The 26,422-nt window shown below is 39.5% G+C and overlaps 1 protein-coding gene across 6 annotated transcripts in view; it reads right to left on the bottom strand.

The window, feature by feature from the left end:
* LOC121631331 (SERTA domain-containing protein 4-like) overlaps positions 1–24,223 on the bottom strand; it is a 29,720-nt gene extending 5,497 nt beyond the window's left edge. For 2 of the 6 annotated variants that reach the window (XM_041972168.1, XM_041972173.1), the window contains exons 1-2: positions 23,731–24,223; positions 559–731 (exon numbers count right to left, since the gene is read on the bottom strand). In XM_041972168.1, the coding sequence (XP_041828102.1) occupies positions 559–712 (154 nt within the window). In that variant the 5' untranslated portion in view covers positions 713–731; positions 23,731–24,223. Of the gene's footprint in view, positions 1–558; positions 732–7,771; positions 7,966–16,025; positions 16,098–23,730 lie in introns of all 6 variants that reach the window. The other 4 variants (XM_041972169.1, XM_041972172.1, XM_041972170.1 and 1 more) reach the window with 4 other exon arrangements.
* Between the last annotated feature and the right edge of the window lie 2,199 nt (positions 24,224–26,422).

Here is a 26,422-nt window from a genome sequence, read left to right as displayed (position 1 = left end):
GAAATCAGACCAGGTGAAGTAAAGAGCCAGGAACAGAAAACTGAGCACAAGGGAAGCTACAAACAGGAAACTGAAATAAATTAAACTAAATCAAAAACTATGACCTTAAACTAAACATGATAAAAACCAGAACTATAAACTAAAATCATGACAACTAAAAACATGATCATACCAAACTATGGAAACTAAACTTTGATATTCTGTATGTCAAAGTTTCATTTCTACAGTGTTTTTTGAGGGGTGTACTCACTTCTGTGAGATACTGTACATTACAGAACTGAGTTGTATACAATTAGACAAACGTGCAATTCATTAAATAAGCAGAGTCAAAGAAACAAGACACGTACTCTCAGTGTGCAATAATATGAGTTAGCTGACTGCTCTACAGTAAATGCTGCAACCCTCCTTAACAACTAGTCCTATATTGTGGTTCGAGGGAAGGAAATTGCTGAAATTAATTAAATGTGCGTTCAAAAGAAAATTTACATTGTTTTTACTTAATGTGTGTCTAAACTAGTAGAATAAAGACACAACAACCACCAGAGTTGGGGCTAGCACCTTGGGTAAATTGTTCTTCAGAGCTGCATGCTGGGGCAGAGTTTGACAGGCAGGTCTTAGTGCAGCGCTCAGAGTCCCATATGGGTGGATATGCGGAGAGTGGAGGGTCTCCCTCTGGGTCCAAAAAAGGATTCATGGACAAAACAAGGGTCATCTCTCACTCTGGTTCAGGTCTGGAAAATAAAGAGTGAAAACCATGTTGTTAGTCTCTCCAGTCCTTAAAATATTACATCCCTACAAATGTGAAGACAGGCTGGTGAACGGATGTTAGTTGCAGTTATTTAGTCCTCTTTAGTGGCAAATTTGGTACCAGTTTGAAAGCCATTTATTGTTCACTGTATTTCCGAAAACCTCACAAGCATTCTGCATATGCTTTTCTAATGATGCAGTAAATGTTAACGAGCTGTTTATCTGATTCTGGCAAATACACAACTTTGCATGAAGAAGCTTCTGTTGAAGCTGCATGACAAATCTGAGCGGCAACAACAGAGAGCACCACAAACTGTCAGATGGCTGGCAGCTCTGTTGTGAGCGTGGTTCTGCAAAGCGAGGCACACAGATGGAGAAATGACACCCACTCACACCATGAATTCCCTATTGATTAGTTGGTAGGAGAAGTAGGGTAATGTTTGACACCAATTTGTTCGGTGAAATGGATCCCACATGTCAAATCATGCTGGGAAGCTTGAGTCAACAGCATGATAAACTGGAAAACAAAGGGGACGATGCGCATAGAGCCAGCAGGCCCCAAACTCAGGGCAAAGAACCTGACAAAAGGTTTCAAACCGAAGCTGTGCTTATATGATATTAATTAGAATGTAGTCACTTTTACAAAGAAAACAAAGTATTTAAAAGCAAACCACCTTATGTTTCAAATAAAAGTGATGCTAATAACAACAAACATTAGTCCGACACATTGCTTGGCAGAGAGCAGCACTAATCTGCTAAATGAGCGTTTTCAATCTGAAAACAGAGCTCTACTGTGAAGACACTGAGGGGCCTGAGAGCCTAAGTCTGTCTGAGATTCAGTGAATCCGCTGAGAGAAACTCCATGTCCTTTTGATCACAGGGAATGGCTGTCATCTGTTCCCCTGCTGATTTCTCCCCTTCATGCAGAATGCAAAGCCAGCTGTGAGAGAATCACCACCTTTCCTCCTCAAAGCTTCTCCTTCCCCTCCTCCACCTGCCTGAACAAACAGATATCATCACCCACAACCCATTTCGACAGACCAAACCGAGGCGACATCTCAACCTCACCCCTGTTGGGTACCTGATTAAAATGTCCGCTTCAATAAGCTCTCGGTTTTGCTTGGCTGAACAGTTTTATATCTGTGATATTTTTCTAGTGTTTGCCTTTAACTGACTAATCAGCCACTGAAACATCACCTCAGACAGTGCTCTCACCAGTCCTATCTACTCAGCTCCAGGGAGTAATGGATTACACAGAACAGCATTGCATTTTCAATTGTTAAACATAACAGACATGCTTTAAGATCAAAAGTCAACTTTTACCAGTCAGTTACATCAAGAATTACTGAAGGTGAGGACAATACCAACAACGCTCATCTACTGATTAATGCAAGACAAATTCTCTTCCACCACATAAGAGCAAAACATGGAGCTGCTTCAAATCCTAGTGGTCTTAGCTCATATTTCTGAAGAAAACTCTTTATTTTATATATTTCACTGTTGTTTTAGTCAAATAATCAACGTAGGCAAACGATTAGCAAGCTGCTCTGCTAAAAAAAATTATGCATGTTCCGAACAGGCTAGAGAGTAGCCGAAGCAGATGCCTGCCAAAATAAGTTTGTATTTATTTTAGAACAATTTGAATGGTTAAGAAAATCCTCAGCTATCACTGTAATGTAGGTTAGGTCAGTAGTTCGGGACTTGCAGTAGGAACAGAGCACATTTCTACACAGCAGACTGGGTGACCGCTTTCAATCAAATCAGAGAAATATTAAAATTTTCTAGATATCAGAAGATTAACTAGCAACAACCATATAGCATCACATGTTTTCCCCACTAATCTAATGTCATCACCTGTGAGTCTAGAGATCTAAAGATAAATTAGACTTCATGTGTTGCTACATGACAGAGATGATGACATGGAGTATTGGCAGTCAAATCAGTTCCCCTTGACATTGTTGGTGAAATCACTGAAAGCCCCTTTAGGTAAAATGAAATAGTGGGAGGCCACCAGAAATAATAATTGTGATGCTATTACACATGACGTGATTTGTGAAGGAGATACTATATAATAGAGCAGTTGGATAGTCCAGATGTCCAGAAAACTGGACTTCAAGGACTTGTTAAGTGATTTTGCCAGGGAGAAAGCTCCATGTTGGGCTCTTGGTGAAAAAGGCTGAGCAGGGGCAGTGATTGTGAATGAGATTGCAAGAGCTTGACTCAGTGATAGCGTACCTTTACCTCTCCTTGAAATCTTATTACACAAAGTTCTACCTTTGAAAATGTGAGTTTTTAATTTTAAAGACGGCTTCCGGCCATTGTTTGGCTGTAAATCTCTACAGTGGTTTGTTTGTGACTGTATTACATTCAGTTCATATAATACAATAAACCATGTGATGTCCTTCTCTTTTTGTTTCTGAGCCTACCTAATTTATTTTACCATTTGCTTCTGATTTTATTCATTTATTTATTTTTATTTATTATTTTTTTTGTTGCCTCTTGTTCAGTAATAATGTTTAATGATAACACTCAAAATACAATAAATCATAAAAAAAACAAGTGGCCATTTTCTTTTTAATGGTGTTTTAGCTGAGATTTGATTTGTTTCTCCAGATTATAAATGCATTTCATTTTTCATGGAAAAGTTTATTTTGTATTTTAAGTAATTGATCTTGAGATAATTCATTGTTCAAGTATTAAAAAAAGATAGATGGGTTTTTAAATATAAAGTATCCGTCTTGCAACTTCATTGTATTTTTAGTGCTTCCTCTACCAAGTAGCCTAATAGCTTTTCTTTTCACAAATATAAGTATAATGGTTAACATATCATTAAAATTGCTATAAATTTTCAGGGGAGGGCACTTTAGTTTCATTTCACGGGGCCCAAAATCCCTGGCAGCACCCCTGCTTAGGTTGAACATACAGTATTTCTATCAGAACTTTTACTGCACACCTTTTACCTTTTACTAGGTTTTGAATCATTTATACTTTACATGTTGTCGTTTGAAATCCAAGAACAATGGAAGTGTAACACTGATACTGCTGTGTTGTCATTTTATGTCTGACATTTAAATGTCAATCACAGAAATGAAAACAAAATAATATTTTTTACATTCCTGATTCATCTTTTTTCTCTCACAAAGTGATATTTGGAACAAAACTGTTAATGAATACACAATTTATTTAGATTTGTTATGGGCCAATCCTTTTTAAAATAACGGTTGCTAAGAATAAGATCACAACAATAAATAAAGTTATTAGATTCCCAGGCTAACGGATGAGACATCAGTTTGGCAAGCCAACTTAATGTTTTAAGATGAAAAAAAATAATAATAATGATGAATGGATGAATTGGAGAGTGGTACCCTAGTATTACAGAGGTGAGCTTGAGTCTGGAGCTCCTAGCAACTAGGATGGGTTAAATGCAAAGAAAGAATTTCCCAGCTTGGGATTAATAAAGTATTAGAAAATTAAATAGAATAAGAAATAATATTGAAGTCACAACATTTGAACAAAATCCCCGGCTAACAAGCAAATATAACGCGAACGTCCAGATGAAACCTTGTCTTTTTCATCTTTCTGTGACTGAAGTTACATAAAACTGATTTTGCTTTTCTTTTTGGGCCTTAATGTTCTGTTTTCATCCAAATATATCACAAATTTAAACAGAATTTAAATGTCTGCAAGATAAAAAGTGAATAGGACCAAATTTCCACCAAATAGTGTAACGCAAATAACTAGTAATAATCAAGGTAAGATCTAGGTGGGGCCAATTTTTCAGCAAGACCTGCTGAAAATGGGGCAAAATAAGAATAAAGGAAAATAAACTGTAATTAAATCATCATAATAGAAAACCTGGCAGTAGAAAGCTCAGTAGGCAGCGTAACTAAGCAGAGGTGTCAAGTAACAAAGTACAAATACTTTGTTACCTTATTTAAGTAGAAATTTTGGGTATCTATACTTTACAGGAGTAATTATTTTTTAGCTCACTCTTCACTTCTACTCCTTCCATTTTTACACAAATATGTGTACTTTCGACTCCTTACATGGCTTTTATTATTCTGGCTTGTCATCCCGTTTTAAACAGGCGCTGCAGCGCAGCCTCGCCCTCACAGCTTCTCTCTGGAGGATCTGTTGTTTACTGCGTTGTTAACTTAGTAACTTGTCACTTTAATTAGCGAATTTTAAGACCTTTCTAGCAACTTTTTTTTTTTTTTAAGCAAAAAAGCTCCACATTTAACAACTTTTTCTGGTGTTATTGTGGAGACTTTGACACTGACGTGAAAACATCTCATTTACTCCTCTCTATAGCTACATTTACCTGGACAAAGAAATCAAACTGATTGGAGATCCCTGCTGAGATGTTTACATGGGCGCTAGATAACGCGATCAGCTGTATTTACACGATGGACAGATTTAATATGATCGTAACGCTTTTAACATGCACAGTGCCTACTAATTGGGAAGAAAACATGCTTTTTTTTATTTTTTAACCTTTGAACACCAAAATGCACAATAATCCTTAACTTTTTCAATTTCTAACAAAAATGTTGAATCCGCCACAGCCTTGTTTTGTTTTGCTGCTACCATTGTTCAAGTCTTCCCAGGTAATCATTACTTCACGTGACCCCCATGTTAGTTCAAGCATGCACAGAAACAACATCCACCACAAAACAATCTGAAAGAGTGTATACATGGTGATTTTTTCCTGCTGATCCGATCATGAAAACATTGAAACCACCCCTCACCATCAGACAGAAAATTCTTTCCAATCGAGGCCGATCGGATCAGCTGACATGTTTACATGACACATTTTTATTCTGACTAGACGTTCAATCGGATTAAAAGTGCTCCATGTAAACGTAGCTAATGAATCGCGGGTGCTACCAGAGGCCCCTCCCCCATCCAGAAACTCTTACAAGCGGTTCGTGCTCACGCAGCAGCAAAGCTCTGAGCAGCCTGAAGACCAGGAGATGAAGGAGGAAGACGAGACAACGCTTGCTCCATAACCTATGCCTTTTCTCATATTTATTAATACATATTTGTTGCATTATTTTGTGGTGTTTTGACTTTGATTTAAAAAAAACTAAATACATGCTCCCCCCTCTTTAGTATCAAAAATAGTGGGTATAGAGTTTGAAATTTTAGTATCGTAACAACCCAAGCAACACATACACACACACACAAAATATCCAGAAAAATCGAGCCCCCTGGATAGTGTGAATTTAATTGTGGTTGGTTGAAAAGTATAAACATATGTCATTTCGACACCCAATAACATCACAGTCCAGCAAAGACATAACAGAAATATGTATCCTAGTACATAGATGTCTGAGGCAGGGTCTCAGGAGAACATTTTAATATAAAATTATTGTCATTTGCCCTTTAGAATAATAAATGTTTGCGGGGAGTGGAGTAGTAGACTATAGGCCTCTGTGGCACGGCCTAAGCTTTTATCCTTAATGACTCTTTTTCCCCCTTAGATTACTTTTCTTTTCATAATTGAAGTAGTTTTGAAACCAGTATTTTTACACCTGACTAAAATGCTTGAGTTGATACTTGGACTACTACAGATGTCTTTTTAAACCCTAGTATCTAGAACTCTACCTGAGTAATGAATGTGAATACTTTTGATACCTCTGAAACTGAGACAATTAAACTACTGATGTTACAGCTGTGTTTTGGAAGAGTTCTGCTAAAAGCCCATGTTCACCTGTAAATTACTGTTTATGTACATCCTTTATAAGCTGAACTTTGGCTCAACCTTATTCAGCTGAGTTTAGTTTCACACTTTCTGCAAGCACACCAAAATGTTAATATCTACCTAATCTTCTAAACTTAAAGCTGATTTAGGAAAAGGCCGATAGGTTCAGCTGTCGCATCACCATCTAAAAGATTGGACAAAAATGAATGAACACGATCCATTGATTGCTATTACCAGTACCAGTACCATTACTGACAAGCAGCATCACAGACCGGCAGCCTTGGAAAATCAGTTTTGACAGAGATGTCAGAAGTAAGTTAATAGTTTGAAGGTTTTTTTTTGTGTGTGTGTTTGTTTTGTTTGTTTTTTTTTTTTAGTTCTTGTGAAAACATGTCGTAACTTTATGTGAATCATCCAAAAGTCTGGAGGATCTAAAATACAGATTTTCGCACCACAAACCAAACCTGATTCAGTATGTTGTAAACTGAGACCATTTCCGCATCTGTTGATGTGGTGGCTCCAGCGGCCTCACATTTTCCCAAAAATTCCCCCTCAGACACACAAAAAGAAATTATAATGGGTCCGTTAGAATTGCATATAAATGTTGCGGTCTTGTTGTGAATAGCATTTTCATGAACGTCTGGCACGGGACCTGCTTCAACTGTACAAAACCTCATTTAAGTGTCAAGTTATCTGCTAAGTCTGAAGATCTGTTGTTGTTTAGTGAGACAGCTGCTTTATTTAAAGCCAATAAAGATCTTATTTTTGTTTATTACAGAAACAAAAACAAACAGATTATTTGGTGTCTTCTTACGAGGGCTTTTTTTTTTTTTTTGCTAGATTTCTTCATGTTCTTAGCTACTTAGCAAACAACATTAGCTTATTTTAAATTCACTAAGAGGTTATCAGAAAATGCATTAGACTAAGTTTATGCCAGACCAAACCAACCCTTAAGATGCTCCGGGTATCCCTAAGTTACAGTGGATGTTTGAGCTTTGAAGAAAAAGCGTCAGCCCCAATCAATGTACCAAGTCATCCATTATCTCAGGCAATCAATCACTATCGTGCAAGGTGTATAAAAACAGAAGACTGGAAACAAAGTTATTTCTTTCTTTTTTCTGTTCCTTAAAGTATGCAGTGCAGTCATGAGCAACAATCTGTCAATCAAGCTTCCCTCTTAGATTATTCATGGAAAATCTAAACTATTTGAGTTTTCCTTTTCTATCAAGCAACATGACGTGTGTGAGATAATAAATCATGATGTTGATGCTGAAACAGTTTATTGTGCCTTTGATGTCAATCAGATCAAACCTCTCTTACTGAGATTCCAGCGCTGAAGGCTTCACAACCAAAGGACCACCAACTAGAGCCAATTATGTTGCTGTTATTGAACGCTGCTGCTATGGTTAATTAGCAGCTCTGGCCCTTCTCATCTCCCCACTCCGTGCTGCTTTTTCACCTCCAGCTGCTTTCCTCTTCATCACCTCCTGTCACCACTGCTGTTGCTACGTTTGCTGGGGCACAAAGAAACAAACATGCCATCACTCCCCCTGCCCTCCGTAGGGACCTCCATCTCGACAAGCCCCTTCCCTTCTTTACTGTCTCTCGCCCCCAGTCTCAATCCTCGTCTCTTTCTGTTTGACATCCTTTTAACAGCGGTCACAGTTGACAGCTCTCTGAACTGGCGGTGAAAAAAAAGAAACATACAACAATGAGACTACCGATGGAGCAGCTTCCCTACATGTTCAGCTACACTTCTTCAAGGAAAAGGAGGAGGAGGAGGAGAGAGTGTGAACAAATGTGTCTGTGTGTGTGAGAAAGAGAGGAGAAGGAAGAAATGGAGGGTTGAAAAGTAAAAATGGGACTGGAAGAGAGAAATCTCCTGGGGTGGGGGTGATCATCTCTCCTTTTTGTGGTTTTGTCTGTGTCTTGCAGGATTGTGAGCAGCTAAAGGCTAATGCAAATGCTGTGTGTGATGTTTTTTTTTTTTTACATTTTAACATTTATTTAGGGGGGAAAAACTGTAAGTACTAAGTGTAAGTTCACAAGTGTATACTAGTTTGTGTGTGCACTTCACCTCTTTTCACTCATAATTCCTCTGGCTTCATTGTTCTTATCTTCACTCTTACAGCTTCCTTAACTCTGTCTGACTCTATCTTGCTTTATTTTTCATTACACCCTTTGATGATGAGAAGTTAATTGCGGTGCCGGGGCATGAGGCAAACTATGAGAAGAGAATGGAAAAAGACTAGAGGGATGGATAGATGAAATGAGTCAGACAACGAAAAAGAAGTGCCGTAGGAGCCTTGTCATGAGTGGAGACAGATTGCCTGCGGGGATGATTTCTGCTGTTGTGATTGACTCAGTCCCTCCAGCACTGAGATAGACATGCAAACGCACACTCAGACATGCACAGCTTGTTGTGTCCTGAAATATTTCAGATGGAAAGTCAACCAAGGCTATAACAGTCAACAGAGGCAGAAAAATACACTGTGAATATTAATCTATCACCACCAGTGTAATCACTTGTTCTTTTAGTAGCTTAAGATTTTTATAAGTTATGTTATGAAATGGATAATTTCTGCAAAAGGTTTTAGCATTTATGATATCAAGACTGTATATAAATGAGGTAAATCTCATAGATTAAAATTATATTATTGGTTTTCTTTTCATTCTTCAGCCTGAAAACGACCCCAAACACACAGAGAGATCATGAAAAACTAAATTCTGCCCCAAGAATAACAGAGTCCTTCAACATTTCCTTGATCCTGACACCCAGGCAGGGATTCTATAAAAAAAAGACTTAAGATGTCAGCTCTTTTCAAAATGCATGTTCAGCATGGAGCTGTTTTATCTTGTGCCTCACAGTTCTGGATATCATGGAGTCAAACTGATGTGTGTGTGGTATGGAGAGCTGGCCCCATAAAACAGGCTGTTCTAGACAGTGACACCGTTGTCAGTCCTCTGATTCTGCATTCACAGGCAGCGTGCATGTGATGAGAAACAGCAGCATAGCCAATTCATCTTCTTGTAAGCATTACAGTGCAATCTCTGGTTGAAAAGACCATTAAGATGGCTTTATTTTAAAAAAGTGTTTTCCTGCCAGAATCATACTTTCTGTGTTTTTTAACCTAAAACTGAAGCTGCACATTACTTGAATGGAAGCAACTCACATTGAAAATTTCTTATTAGCATTATGACACTAAAAACTAGGGATATAGAGTGTGTTTGGTTGACCAAAATGACTTGGAAAACAGGCTTTTTTCTTTTTTAAGTGGTCTCTTAGAAGTGTTGTACCCATAGCAACACAGACCACCACACACATTGCAATGCAACATTTTTTACAGTGTGGATGTTTTTCTTTTAAAGTCAGTTTAAAGTTTGTAGTATATAATTCATGCAGGTACAAACATCAAGAATATGGAACAACAAACGAACAAACCACCCCTCTATACAACCTTGATTTGACAAAATTACCAAAGGCAAATAATAATAATAATAATAATAATAATAATAATAATAATAATAATAGATTAGATTAGATTGGGGGGGGGGGGGGGGGGGGGTGTCTTGCCTATTGACTTCTGGACTGGGGAAGTGGGATTCAAACCACCAACCTATTTGAGTAAACTGAAAAAGCAACAGACAAAAAAAGAAGTGCAGGCTTGCAAAATTATATCACGGTAGATGAACAGTACCTGAAATAGTTAATCAGATATAGGAAGACGTCCAGACACAGGACCCGAGAAATGCATCTGGACCATCAGTAGATCCATCCACCAGTCGATGGATGACCTGCTCTACCTGAGCCACTGCCACAAAGCAGCTTAAAGGTAAGCAAGAACAAGACAGCCTGCAGCCTCTGCTCTCTTTTAGACCTTTAAGGAAATATAAACTGGATATGAAAACCTACTGCACAATATCACTTGTGAAAACATTTTCTTTGGAAATGAAATACTTTCTCATCTTGATACTGAAATATCTTTCTAAGGTCTTGAACTTTTTTTGCTGTTTTTGTTTTGCTTCCATGTGTCAGAATTCCTTTCAATCTTTTAAATTGGTTTAAAGCAATAGTTCTTCAGGTTTTCAGAAGTCATTTTAAGGTTTTCTATGGACCTTGGCTGCTTTTTTCACTTATAGTTCAATCTCTGTACCTGTGCACTACCTTTAAAATATTTGAGCAAACTGAAAAAGCAACAGACAGAAGAAGAAGTGCAGGCTTGCAAAATTATGCAACAAGTAGATGAGCAGTGTCTGAAAGAGTTGCTCTTCAGATAGAGGAAGAAGACCACACACAAGAACCGAGAGATGCATCTGGACCTTCACTAGATCCATCTGCTGTTTACTGAAGTCTCATTTGAAATTATCTTCATGTTGTAACCTCAACATTATTGAAGCATTATTGATTATTATCTTGACTGAGAACATAACAAAAGGAAGCCAACATCCAAAGAAGAGTCCTCCAAGAAGCATGGAGAACTATTCCTGAATATCAGGACTAAAATTTATTTATTTATTTATTTGAGCTCTATAGAAACCAACGATTTTGCACAAACCTGACATAGGTTCAGCTTAAATAGCATGGAGTGGTGGACCTACTTGGTCTATCCTGCGTTCGTTTTTCTTAACACATTCCCTTGCTGCATGCCTGAGGACTGTACCACCCCAGGCAGCTCTTGTTTTCACATTTTGTTTGAAGTTACTGTAGAATATCTGCAGCAGGTTTTCATGATGAGAGTGGTAAAAGTGGTGCAGGCACTGTCGTTGCAGACAGTTATGATATGAAGAAGGTTAACTAAAACCTACTGCAAACGTAGCAGTAATATGTTGGGAATGTTTTTTAATGCCTTTTGTGGCTTTTCAGGAAGTTCCACCTACTTTCCCCTAACAGTACACACAATAAAAAAAACTATTTAAAAAAAGTAAATTCTTCAGCCAAACATGGTGGAGTATTTCATTTGCCCACTCATTCTGAGGAACTGTGCAGCATGTGTCTAATAAACTTTGTGCACTCTCAGACTATTTTTCTCTGTGGCCTCTAAAATGCTAATCAATCCAGCATGTGTTTTAAAGAGTATATATGCCATCTGTGTGTGTGTGTGTGCGTTTGTGTGTGTGTTAAGCATTTACTCCCTGTTCTTTTGGCCAGGTTTTTACTTAGTATTTCCAAGCCTTCGGGGAAAAGATAGCAATGAAAAGATGTCTGTGGTTTTCACATCAAAACAGATCCCGGATGGCCTCACCACACTCACAAGCATGCAATGTGTCATGACTTAAGAGCACAGACTCAAGCAGATAAATTGTAGAACAGGGAATTCTGCAGAAGACATGAGTAACTCAGTAAGATTTTGGCCTGCCATATTGTATTACCCCAGATGATATATACACACCCAGTGCGACAAAAACACATATTCAACTAATGCTAACAAGTGCATTAATGTTTATACTCTTCACATTTCACCAAATCAAAAAAAAAATAGCTCTGGTATGGTAGTAGTATTTGTAATGTGGCTGAATTTTGAATAGTGTATGTATGAGCTTATTGAGATCATTGATTAAGATCACAACTATAACTGGCCAAATTGGTGTATGTTGGCATTGAAGTGATATGCATTCCATATGCACAGTTATAAAGTGTTACATGAAGTATTAAAAGCAAAATTGTGCATGCAGAAGTTGCTCCCGACACTGTCAGCTCTTGTCAGTGTCAGTCGTTGCAAGTATTTCCTCCTGCTCAGGTGTGTTTTTTTGTGTGTTGGACCAAATCTAAGTGACACATCTCCACAGTGAGAAGATAAGTGGGTGTATCCCTGAAAGAACTGCCTGTGGTTGAGTTGACGGGAGTTTCAACAACAAGCTTCCTCGGTGTACTGTGATCTCATCGCAGGCGCTTTGAATTTCACGGGATGAGGGAAAACAAGCTTTAGCTGCTTCTCTGCATTTCTTTTTAGTGAGAGGCCGACTACCTCTGCTTATGTACTGACGCTGAATGCTGATGTGATTTGACTGAAATCTGTCACATGTGAAGAACCTGTTGTATCCTGCCATTGCAGCCTAATCACCTGCAACAGTGAGTATGTTGAAAAAGTTCCATTATTGTATACATACATATATATATATATACATCCATACATATATATATATATATATATATACATCCATACATATATATATATATATATATATATATATATATATATATATATATATATATATATATATTAGGGCTGGGCGATTAATGGAATTTTAATCACAATTACGATCTGGGTTTTCAACGATCATAAAAATGAGATGGTCCGATTATTTGCTCCTTCTCAATTTAATATTGTGCTGTTTTCAGTTGCAAATTGAGCGCCACTTGCAGCGCTCGGCTGCAGACTCCTCCCACAGTCCCCGCCACTTTGTTTTATTCAACTCGAGCTGCAAACACCTCTTAAGTTTTGCGCTTGACACACGGAGGGACGTCGCTCCGTCTCCATTCATTTTCTATGGAACTTGCGTGATGAGGCGCCCTCCTGCAGCCAAGCGACATTTGTGCATGTGAAACGTTGCGCTCGTTCACATAGACATGCACACGGGGGGGTTGTGACACAACACAAGAGAATAGAAAAATTTTCCATTTTTGTGAGTCGCGACTAAATAATCCAGCAGCTCCCAGAGACAAAGAGAGATAACAAACGTTATAAACAAATATAACATTTTTTTTCTCGCCAAAGACCAGTGCTCAGTTAACACAGTGAACAACCCGGGATTTAAAAACTCATCAACACCTTGGACAAACGGCATCACTGCCATCTCGTCACCATTTTAGTCGAGTGTCTCTCCCTGCCCTGTATGTACGTGGCTACTTTCCAGATCACACTAAGCAGAACTTAGCTGCTTAGGTTGATACCATGTATGAAAGGGTTAAAGCCAGGGCTGGGCAATTAATCGAATTTTAATCGCAATTACGATCTGGGTTTTGAACGATCATAAAAATGAAATGGTCAGATTATTTTTTGTCCTTCGATTTGTGCTGTTTTCAAATCGAGCGCAGCTGTCATTGCAGCGCTTTGCTGCAGACTCCTCCCACAGCTGCTTTAGTTTTATTCAGAACGAGTTGCAGACAACTGGACACAAGGGAGGCGGCGTCGCTCCTTCTCCATCATTTTCTATGTAAACTTGCGCGAGGAAGCGAAAATCGCTGCCCTCCTCCAGCCAAGCGACAGGCGACAGTCGTGCATGTAAAATGTTGTGTTCCTGCACACAGACGTGCACACGGGGGCTTGCGAGTCGCAACTAAATAATCCACCAGCTCCCAGAGTCACAGAGAGACAAACGTTATAAACAAACAGAACTTTTTTCTCAATTAACACAGTGAACAATCCGGGATTTAAGAAACTCCTCAACACTTTGGACAAACGGCATCACTGCCATCTCAACACCATGTTAGTGGACTGTCTCTCTCTTCCCTGTATGATGAGTGTAGTGAGGGTGTTGTGAAAGACGTTGTGACAGTCCGATGTTTCGCCACCGCTACGGACCTGTGGTAAGCCGCACCAGAGCCGTATAAAAATGTCGTGCTACATTTTATTGACGCGGATTTCAACGTGAAAACGAAATGTCTCCAGACTATTTTTTTTCCAGATCACACCAGACGGAACATAGCTGCTGGTCTGAGACAAACAATAGCTATGGGGACCTGGTGGAAAGAAACTGGTCAGCATTGCCACAGTAAACTGAAGGCTTCAAATGTCACCCCCCCCCCCCCCCCCCCCCCCCCCCCCAAACCTCTTATCTATAATCGTGTTAAATAATCGAGATCTCAATTTCAATCAAAATAATCGTGATTATCATTTTTCCCATAATCGAGCAGCCTTAGTTAAAGCCAACTTTTTATTTTGAACTAGGCACCTGCACTTATTAGCTTTAAACAAATTAAACTAATGACCACAGGTCCTCTTGCTGTAACTTGGATTGATTTTGCAGACAAAGGTGTAATTTGCAGCTAGTTTGTTAGATGTTTTTTCTGCATCAGTTACACGTATAATTTGGTCTGTCGATCATAAATGGGCCTCAGCTCTGTTTGCCATGTGTCATGATAGTGACACATGCTTTGTTGGGTCGGTCAAGCCTAACAGTTACTGTATGTTGCATTGCTGGCTTAAGTTACTGCTTGTCTGTTAATGTTAGCTGTGGTTATCCCAACCTAGCATAGCGTTAGCTTACAGCTTAAAAGCCAAGTAACCGCAGAAATAACGTAAGTGTACAAAATATTTGAGCATACAGAACGACCGTTCATCACTCCATCAGCTGCGTGAAAACAGGACCGAAAATGACAAATATTACTGTTCGTCCTCAGAGACTGTCATGATGTCCTGTCACTTTTAATTTGTCAGAAAATGCTAGAACATGACACAGACTATAACAGCAACTCACTGTGTTGTGGAGTAACATAAGTGCCAGACTATTTGTGACTATTATATGTTATGTTATATGCAACTCTGTCATAAATAGAATGTTTTGACATTAGAGAAAGGTGTTTCTGGTTTTGTATTTTGGTTTTCTGTTAAATATCAGAACCAGCATCGGCCTCAAAAAATCCATGTCGGTCTGTGTCTAATATAAAGACATGAACATGCACAACCCCGACCTGCCACAGACGAGGTTTCTCACTAAGTATGAAATTGTTCATTGCACACACGGACACCCCCCACAGTAATCCCTGCCCCGTTGCAAATGAAGATTACCGTAGAGTATGAATTAACTGAACAAAAATAAACTTTTTTGCTGCCTCGAGAACATAAAGTTATACAAATAATACAAATAAATATAAGCTGAATTGAACTGAACTTAACTCAGAAGTGATCAAGTATATTTGATATATTGACCACCCCTATGTCACATTAGGGAATTACTCCTGACAGCAGAGCGACTACAGCTTTCAATCCCAGTTAAAGCTGAACATGGATACTGACTTTATTAGCTTTTAAACAGCTTAAATCACATCACAGTTAGCATGAAGTGAGAAGCTAGACAGGCTGTAGGGAAGTTTGCTGAGTATGATTTGGCTAAGAAGATGGGCTGTGCCATTGAGGCTGGCTAATAGCTACTGTTAGCCCAATGGCTTATTTGGCTCTCTGGGAAAACGTCTGGGTAACAGCTGCAGTCAATCTAGATAGGGCTAAGTGGGTGAGGAGCAGCAAATAGCTGGAAATCAGGCTTAAACTGCATTTATACTTGCACAGAGTCTGCTTAAGGTCAGTTATGGAGTCACCGCTGTAGGCGCTGCATAGGTCCATGGAGGCTTGACGCGCACCTCTTCCAGACCTGACATGCACCCCTGCTACGCAGACGGTTACGTGGAAGTACTCCTTTGTGACTGGTCAGTTTGGGATTAAGCGTTTCTGGATTTCTAGATCTTTTCGCTGTATTAGTGTGCTAACCACCATTTTTAAAAACAACACCCAATGGGTCAAGTTGATGAGAGGCTGATCGAATTATTTCTTCGTTTGCTTCCACAAGACACTTATGATAAGTTTCACTTATAAAGACACTGCACAATGTTGGATGTTTTAAAAGAGGAATTACCTACCGGAACTGAAGTGAACCATCAAAAGAACTCCATCCTGTTCAGTTTACCAGCCGATAGCACCCTTGCTGCCACCTTCAAATCAAGAAGAGAAACAGCAACAAAAAAATGACGCATACTCCCTACGCTCCAGTGTGAGAACACACTTCACCAGTGTCAGCTACACCCATCAATGACCTTACACAGACACTGTGCGAGTATAAATCCAGCTTTAGAGTAAGCTTGCTAAGTGGATGCTGGCTAGCACTTGACTGAAGCTTGTTAAATACTCTGCGAGAAGCAAAAACTTTGCTCTTGTTCTCAGGGCCACAAGAAAAAGTTCATACTGGTTCGATCAATTCATACTCCACGAGAAGTTTCTTTTGTGATGGGGCAGGGATTACTGCAAGGGGGATGTCTGTTTTTATATGCAATGAACAGTTGACCGGGTTGTGGGGCAGGGTGGGGTTGTGCATGCGGCAGTGTCCGTGTCTTTAACACTAGAAGTCCCAGAGAGGGGTCAATGGACCTTTCTACCTTTACAACCCAGAGATGGGTCGATTGACCAGTAGGATTTTAGCTAAAATCCTGTCTTAAGCTGCGAACAGCTTCTTTTGTTTGTAGACGAGTCAATTACTGGCACACCCCAGGAGGGCGCATACTTAGGGGAGACACTGTAGACTCTTGAAACCGGACTGTCAACTTTTGCCCAAAGCTTGGCTTGAGACACTGCTTGGTCCCCTGAGTATGAGATTGGAGTAGACCTCAAACAGATTCAGAAAGGTTTTCCTGCATTCTAGTATATTTCAAATAATTAAAAATATATTTGATATGATATATGATATATACCTCCTCGACACATTTGTGTGCTTTTAGAAGAAAAAAAAAAGATAATCATTGTGGGCCTTCAATAAAAAAGCAAACAATTTAGAATGATATGACAAAATGATGAATTCATATTTTTTTTAAAAATCACTTTAAAAGGTCCAGCTCTCCTCTTTTCATACAAATGAAAAAATACAAATTTTTCAGAATTTTTGACCAATTTTTCAAACTTTCTAACCCAATGTTCATGTACCTTATGTCCAAAAAGCCCAAGCAATGAACAATTTTGAATATTTAAAATGAACATTTTTTGATTGTGGTGGTACAGGCAGGGTCTGTGAGTAAAATGTCCAGAAGCATTAGTGTCTAAGTCAAGAGGGCATAAATGTCAACATGACAAAGATATAAAAGAACAACTGTGAATTTTTTCCAATGCTTTTTATTTTTGTCATAAAAAAAACAACAAAACAGTTAAAATAATGCAAGTAATGAAACAATTTCACAAATATTTACACAAGGCTACAGTGGCATGCCCTTGTGTGAATGGCTTTTCTGCTCTTTCAGCAGTCCGTCTGTGCTAAGTCCAAACATGCTTGGCACTTCCATGGTATCTCCATCCTGCATTTGCCACATGTGTATTTGTAGCAGTCAACACATCTTACAGTTGCGCAATTGTTCTTGCATCGATGGTTGACCTGACATTTTGCCCTTTTCCCAGGGCTAGGTGTGGGAGGTTGCTGCTGAAGCAGTTGCTCCTTATGTGCCTTCTTCTGACTCACATGAGAGTTGGCCAACTCTTTCGCGAGCTCAACCAGGAAGTCCACTCTTCTCTCCTGCACTCCGGTGCATTCCTTATGAAGAACATGAGCGTTCAGTGCCGCCATGTCGATCATGTTGTAGAACACGGCGACTGGCCATCTCCGTGTTCCTGCACGCACGCTGTACTCCCGCAAAATCTGGTCCATCACATCCACACCACACTTTGTGGTGTTGTATTGTGTGACAGTGTTTGGCTTCCTTTTGGTGGTATTCTCAGTCTCAACCACATTGTGCATGCTGCTGAGAAGATAGACAGTCTTTTTCCGTTTCGGCGCATATACTGTGAGTGTTGCACCAGTGGTGGAAAACACTCGAGTGGTGAATTTAGTGTGGTCCTTCTGTCTAGTTGACTGAGGAATTTCCCGGCGAATCTTGTTGACTGTGCCAAGGATGGTGGTTTTCCGGCTAAGCAGTCGTTGCGCAAGGGACAGCGATGTAAAAAAATTGTCTGTTGTTACAGTTCTGCCCTTATCCATGAACGGCTCCATCAGCCTCATCACTACACTCTCAGAGAGTCTCTCTCCACTGGGACTACTGGGGTCCTTGCCAAGATATGGCAGGATATTGCAAATGTACTTTGATTTCAAGTCACAAGCCAGCCAAAACTTAATGCCAAATTTGTCCGGTTTTATGCCAAATTTGTCCGGTTTTGTTGCAATGTACTGCAGAAAACTGCAGCGAGTCTTTGTCGGGAAAAGCTGTTCATCAATAGTGATGTGTTGACCAGGGTTATAAGATCTGATGCAGTTATTGACAAAAGATTCCCACAGATTAGAAATTGCAGCAAACTTATTTGTCTCCACTCGCTCACTGCGTGTGAACATGTTATCAAAGCGTAGGTGTTGCATGATGTTTTGGAAGCGGTTTCGGGCCATAGTAGCAATGATTCGTGGGTTTCCCAGCTCTGCTGACCAATTGTCACGTAGTGATGGAACTTTCTTCACCCCCCGCAAGATAATAATTGCAATAAATGCCATTAGTTCTGGGAGGTTCATGAACCATTCTGCCTGCTCCTTTTGCCGTGCATGCTGAATGGTCCATTCTTGAATGCTACGAAGCATTTCAAGTGTTATAAAACAGAAGAAGCTTTGAAGACGAGTCCGGATACTTCTTCTGGCCTTAGCAGTTGGCTCTCCATCTGTGCCGTATGGTTCTATTGGGGTGAAATTGAGACATGTCCCCAGCTGTTCTTCATGCCACACTGTGCCATCTTTAGCCATCTCTGTCCTCTCACTTCCCAACCGAGCCCTCTTTTCTGGCAGTGGAGCAGTCTCATCATCTGCAAGGTAAACAATTTCACAATTTCAGAGGACGAAAATAGGATGTTTTGGAAATAAGATTAAAAAAATCCTTTATTTGTACAAAAATGGAGAAATTCCAGTGTTGCAACTCACAGTACAGGACAAAGCAGAAAGAAAGAAATTTGTCATACCAAAAAGTTCAATAATAGTTTCAAATCTTACCTGAAGACTGCTCAGAGTCAGAGTCCGAATCCAGCTGAATTTGTATCTCTTCTCCATCTGAGTCACAAGGGTTTGTATCGTTGAGGATCAGGTCCAATGCCTGCTGAGTTGTAAGCCGCCTCTGCATTTTGCTTCCTTCTATTTGTTGGAGGTGAAGCTAGCTACTATTTATCCCCCTCAGCCCACCATCCCCCACTGCCACAGAATTTACCAGACGTTTCAAGGTAACAAGGAGGGGCTGGATGCAATGGGTGCATTCCTCAGGTAATGGCTGCATTTACAAATGAAGAGATGCTAATTTTTGCCAGCAGAGTCGTCAGTTTGGACTAAAGGTCTTTCGACCCTTCTCTGGGACTTTAGGGAGATATCAAAATTCCTGGGACTTCTAGTGTTAAATCCCACCCGTGTTGTATACATTTACGCACTTTTTCACCTCCTTAATCATCTGTTCATTAAAACTATGTTAAACCTTGCATCAGGGGAAATGCGAAAGCCACAACTTTCTGCTTCATTCTTTTCCACGTTAACATTGCCCACTTCAAATGTCCGACCAATCACACAGTACTTCTCCCACAAGGAGAAAGTTCTGTTGATGTGTCGAAAACAAGCCGCAAGCTGTTTCCTTTCACATCCGCAAGAACAAAATTATGTAATTTTGTTCTCGCGGCCTCAAGAACAAGAAAAAAGTTCTCACTTGTGGCGTATGCAACAGCCTTGACGGCTGACTGCTAGCTCTGCTCTGTTCCAGTTGCTGCTCTTCCATGTCTGGCAGCATCTGCTATCTGCTAAATAGCTGTACAGTTCTACTCTGCAACAAGAGTTGTTCCTTGCAAAACTAAATTTTCTGCTTTTAAAATGGTTGCAGGAGACAGCACACAAACTTCAGCTGCGGTGAGTGCCTGGAGAATTTGACCAAGCAAGGAAAACCGGGAACCGTGACAAGATTGTGGCCAGGTTGCAGAACAAAAATTTCACTAGCGAGAGGTCAAAACCATTTGATAGATCCAATTCCTTCTGCATTAAAATACAAAAACATGAATATAATATATATTACATATACCTGAGCATGATGTGCCAAGAAGCTGTGTACCAGTTTTCTGTGATTTTTACTTCGCTGTTTTTACATTGCAAACTAACCAAAACATGCCATAAGCTATGCCATGCCATGAAAGGGGTAATAATAACAGCAGCCATTGCAGCCTGAATGTTGAGAACTGATTGAAAGTATATGGAAAATATTTAAATGTTTCTGTTCATGCACTTCAGAGAAACAAGATATTTTTAGCTGAACTGTATTAATGTAAATACTCATTTTAGATAGTGACACATTCCACCCACAAACTGCAGGTAAATAGCAGCAAGCAGAAAGTGGGCTAATGACTAATACACTGTAGGAGAGAAGATCATCAAATGCTCATCATGTTACTGCAACTGAGAACTCTAAGCAAACACACAGCCCACTTCTTCTCAATATGGAGAGGCTACATCCCATCAATACGCCTGCTGGAGTGGGGGCGGAGAACATGCAAGTGCAGGCATCAGAGGGCGAAGCACACATAAAGAAAAAACAGATCAAGAATAGATAATAGGTTTTATGACATCAAGCTCTCCTTCAGAGTACAGCAACAAGGCACTGTATGCTATGAATCAAAACTGAGATGCTCTTACAGAAAGCAATTAGCCCCCTGCTAGAAAAGTGGACCACAGTCACACACTTAGACATATGCGGAATAAATCAAAGAGGAAAGCTGGAGATGCTGCAGAGGCATGTTCAACGAGTGAATCAATAGCAAAAAACTAAATCTGGCAAAACAACTACTTAATAAAATAAGAATGGTTATTTCTGTCCTTCCTTAATTCAGTTAGGTGAAACTACTGGATACTTATATTCCGATTAGAATTATGTTTTTCTCTAATTAATTGTAAAAAAGCATGAATTTAAAAAATATTGGTAATAGTTTTTTCAGAACAATCTAATATCAGTGCTACTGTCTGGTGACAGGTTTGTCTCAAGGACACAAAACGTCCGCTTTCTATTTTCTTGTCCTGTCTTATGTTTATTTTTGTTTGCTTGCATTTTTTTCAGGGGGGGTTGTTGCATCTTTGATTGTGTTTGTGCCAGATTGCAGCCTGTCAGGAGCTATCAGAGTGCCGTCGTGGTACACGGTGGCGTGACTAAGCTGGGCTCGGAGGGCCCTCAGGGGTTTCGAGCGGCGTCTTCTCGCTGAGTGGTGACACATGTGTTGTGACAGGGCAACTGCATTATGGTCTATCTGGGGATGGCTTGTTGTGGCTGTGGGGGGTTAACAGGCCAGGGTTCTGTGGGTACATCACTACTGATGCTCCCAGAGGTGGATGCAGCACATTAAAGGAAGACAAGGGCATCAGTATGTGTTTATGTATTTTTGAAGATTTAAAAAAAAAAAAAAAATAGAAACACACGTTTTCACATTATATTTCATCTCTATTTTTAGCTCCTGAACAGACAGGGACTTCTGAGGTATTTTTTACTATTAAATATGAAGATAAAGCCTATTTTTGAAGCTAATGCACAGGGTTTAAAATAGCTCACACCCACACACGTTAGAACTTATAAAAAGTAATTTATCTGTCTGGAATGTGAGGTATTTTGAACCAGTGTTTGTACATGTTGCATTAATTCCATCTTGTCTAGATTGATGATAAGTACTTTTTCTGAGCACCCACGTGATTTTTAGGTGTAGGATTTCAGGTCATAAATACAGCACATGTGCAGTGTAGGTGAAATCCTGAGGTGGCAGCTATAAATAAAAGTCAGGTCACACACCTGCCTCTATTTTTAAACTGGTGCAGAAACAAACGCGTTAACCTTTCCTCTTAGGTTGTTCACAAGTGTTGTGTGTCATTCTGGAGCACAAAGGCACATTCATGATGGGGAAGCAGAGCTTGAAGGAGAAAAAAAAAAACTCTGGGGCTACACCCTGCGGTCCTGACACACATACTGTACACACACAAAAACACTGACTGAGGCAGCTTCACTTGAGTTGGCTGGGACCTTAAATACAACACAGAGCACAAAGAGACAGCAGCAAGAAGAAAAAATGTGAAGCCAGCTGATCAGTCGCAATGATTAGTGTCTTTAACATGCAGGGTATTATATATTACCAACAACACCTGCTCTTTTCTGCTTTCTTGGTTAAATTACAAGCCATTGCAGGTTTGTGTGGGACCCACATGCTTTAACTGCTGTTTAATCTTATGTTTGGCATCATTTCTGCTCAGAGGCAGCCTTTAAAATGAACCGAATTTCATTCTGTGTACAGATGCTGTCTGCTGAAAGCCATGTTTTGAAATGCTGCTCCAGATGTGAGTCTCTGCGCCCCACCAAGAGAGATGAATGGTTGGGGGGGGCGCTGCAGGCTACCTACAGGTTCACATCCTTAATGAGCAGAAGAGTCTGCTGAGAGCGAGATATGATTGATAGCATTGCGACACAGCTGGAATAGGAGACTCAGTGAGGATTTTTGATAAAGACGAAGAGATGGAGGGCTGTGGCGGGCGGCAAAAACAATGAATCTGGCACTGGACTTGCCTGAGCTAGATATGCCAAGAAGCCATCCACCATGCAGAAAAGCCAGAACGCTTCCTCTTGATACAGTCTGTAAGTTCAGTCTGGGCTGGATGTTCCTCCCTGTTGCATGTCTCACTATATTCCTCATAACACGCTTTTCCCTCCAAGGGAAATAAACAGAAAAGGTTGAATTCTTGGCAAGGGACTCCAGATGTTGTTGGCAGTGAGTGGAGGTGATGTGCATCCAACCCTATTACCACTCCTCTGCACCCTAAATCCTTCATTTAATCAAAATAACATACACTTTAAGGGTGGAAAGTTAAGGAATACAGTTATTATTATTATTTATCATCATCCTAATTCTATTTAAAAAGCAAAGCAATCCTTACTGGAGCTAACCGTCCGCACTGAGTGAAGAGGAAGCTTCTGATACCAAAGCAATTTCATCAAAGAGACAAGAGAAGCTCAGAAATCAGCTAAATCGCTTAAACCCCATTCCTCTTAGAAGGCAGCAGTGATACAGGCAACCGCCACTTCAGGATTTGCAGCCAAAAGCGGTTGCAACAAAATAATGAAGTGAGGCTGGAAGAATGCCAGGAGGGCGGCTGGTTATGTCAGCCTGCATAATGTGTTAGACCAGGGTCTCTGTCATGTCATACCAGTAAGCTATTAACCGCCCTGACTCCCATTAATCTTGCGGTAGCAGATCTAATCAGTCTGCTACAGCTTTATCTAATAGATTATTAAAGATGTGGCTTGTGAACTACTTTGCCTTGACAAATGCATCAAGTTAATAAACAGTCTATGTCATAAGATGTGAAATTCATATTATTTAACCTTTTTTTTAAGTTACTAAGAGTTTAGAAGTAAATAGCATACTAAGATAACGGCTTTAAGTTTTAGTAAAACAGGAATTAATGGAACGTGGGTGTAAGAAAAATAAATAAAAAAAAAAACTACCTGAGAGTGTTTACATTTTCAAGACAGTCTATTTTTTACTTTTAACACTCGGATTAAAGAACCGGACATTCACACGGCTTATTGTCTTTGTAGGTAAAGTGAGTTGGCCAACCTGGCTTGAATTGTTCTGACCTCGTCTTCGGCTCCACACTTGCTTTGTGATAACGGCTCAAATCCAAGGTGCGATGAAGAAAAATGAAAAACTCCTATTGAATAAATAAATACGACCGCGTCCGTCGGTGCTTCTGGCTTCCTTCAAATTTTAGATTACTAAAAAAAAAAAAAAAAACGCACACGCTGTTTAATTACTGCTTATATAATTACGGATTAATTAGCTAGTTGTCAACATTATTCTAGTCAGCCGCGTGCGTTTGTCTCACTCTAGCCGCGCGCAGCATCCCCTTGCGCATTTACCGTTGACAGAGCTTGACAGCTGTTTGTTTCGTCTTCTCTTCAATTAGGGAAACGAAGGTGAGATTCAGTTCTCGGTGTGGTAGTCCGTTCAGGGCGGTTTTTCCGTGCAAGACGGGGTCCCGGGCGGCTCGCGGCGCTGGGCTGACAGTCAATGTGAATGTGCGGCGGAGAAAACAACACCAGCGTCGCAGCTCCTTCCCCTCCAGTCAACTACTGCTGAGGAGTTCAGGGACTGCTCGGAATTTCCTCACTCTCTCCGTCTTCAAAATGCAAGTGCTTTGGCAACATGTCTCTTAATGGGGGACGTTAAAGATATGCCGCCCACCGGTTTTTAAAAGCAATATTTGTTAAAAAAAAATGTCCTGAACAACATTCTGCAGTTTAACGTGAAATTACAAATACCAATGCTTTGAGAGAGGTATATTTATGCATCAAATCAGTAAAACACTAAATTAATAAACGTTCTTAGAAACAGCTATTTTTAGCCTGATCCATAAGCTCTACACTTAAAAGCTGCATTATTTTTACTTTGTTTACGTTATTATTTCACATTTTAGGGTATTATCACTGTTTGACTTGTGCAGCCAAGTTGCATGCTTTAACTAAGTTATGTTTAGCCTACTCTGTAGTAGTTAAAGTCCTTTGGATGAATGTTAGCTATTTTTTGCAACTTCATACCCATTCTACAGCTAGCTTAAAATAGTAATCTTTTTTTTTACTCTAAGAGAAAGTCCTTTGTAGCAGCTATTAAAACTACTGTTTACAATATCACGCGCTTTATGTATTATTTTCTTGAATGATTTCATTAAGATAGCATGTAAAAATCCAAGAAATGGGAAAATTTGGGAAAGTAAAAAACAAAACAACCAGTTGACTGATTTTTGGTTATCAGTTACTAACTGTAGACAACAATACTGAGCTAATTGTTTCATAATTAGCTCAACATTTTCTTCACAAACCAAATTATTTTGATGCTATCTTGAGATCAGAAAGCAGATTTTTACACGAGATGTTATCAATTCTAAATGTCTTAAGAAACTGAATATTTTTTTCTTGAGATAACAAATTATTTTATTTCGAAATAATGTTTGAAAAGCAAGTCAAGCATAACTGCTCTTCACTTCCACATAAATGTCTTATTTTGCTGACAATTTTTACTTAAGAGAACCTAGAACCTGCACGTTGGTCATTTCTGCTTGAAAATAAGTTGCTACATAAACCATAATGTTGTTTATATCTTTTTTCTAGGCTTGATAAGATATATTGTGTGTCTTCATTGTGTTTATCATGTTTATTGTGTGCTTATTGCATGACCAAATACCATCAGTATTACAATAATTAAATGCACCATTGTCCAGTGCACTCAGTTTGTAAGAGTATAATTTCCAACAGACCCTGAATGCATTCTGACACTTTTTTTTTTTTTTTTTAATAGAGGTTGTGTGTTGGAGATCTGCTCTGTAGGGATGTGACCGACAAAGAGAGGGGAGGGAGCAAGCCCCACTCATCTGTTATGCATTTCCCCTTTGATTCGGCAGCAGCCACTGAATCTTATTTGCAGCACTTCTCCCTCTAAAGCGCTTTGTTCTGCGTTTAGTTTAGGAATGTGCAGGAGGACATCATTAATTGTAAATATTCTGCATCTCTGATCTTGTTTTCACTCCATTTACATACAAGCCTGTATCTAAAGTATCTAAATAAGCAGAAGTATCTCTACCCCTCAGACTTAAACATTCTTTTCAGTAAAATAAGCACCTTTGTACACCTCAGTCACTCCTCCTATAAACTCCTGGCAATCTCTTTTTAAAGAAGAGCACTGGAGCACTAATTCTTACTTTAAATAAATTCTGGTAGCTGTTAACTGAGAAAATGTAAGTTTCTAATGTTAAAAAAGTTCAAACACCATAAAATGATTTGTAAACTGCAAAGGTTGCTCCACCTGTTGGTTGTTTAGCAGCTGTGCAAGATAAGTTACACTTTGTGAACGATATGCAAACTCTCCCAACGTTTGCACCCAGGATGTTGGTTCCTAGGTGTTTGGTGATGACTGGAAAAAGAAAAGGGGATGATACACCTTGATAAACATCAACCTGTCCAAACATTTCTGAGATGTCAGTGAGAGAATCCATGTATACATGGGAGAACATGCATACAATTATATTCATGTGTAAAAATGTATGTGTGCTCTTAGATATTCATGTGTATTCACACACGTATTTATGTGTACAAACTATATATCTGTAAATCTTTGCATGTGCATTTGTATGTATTGTGTGTAAGTGTATAAATATGCAGACATTTATCTTCGTAGCTGAGTATATTAATGCATGTATATATGTGTTTCTGTTTTTTTTTGTTTTTTTTTATTAAAGCATTAAGCGCTGCATAGT

This window comes from Melanotaenia boesemani, chromosome 20, assembly GCF_017639745.1.
Source record: "Melanotaenia boesemani isolate fMelBoe1 chromosome 20, fMelBoe1.pri, whole genome shotgun sequence".
In the NCBI taxonomy this organism is placed as follows: domain Eukaryota; kingdom Metazoa; phylum Chordata; class Actinopteri; order Atheriniformes; family Melanotaeniidae; genus Melanotaenia; species Melanotaenia boesemani.
This window is presented reverse-complemented; position numbering and strand designations above follow the sequence as displayed.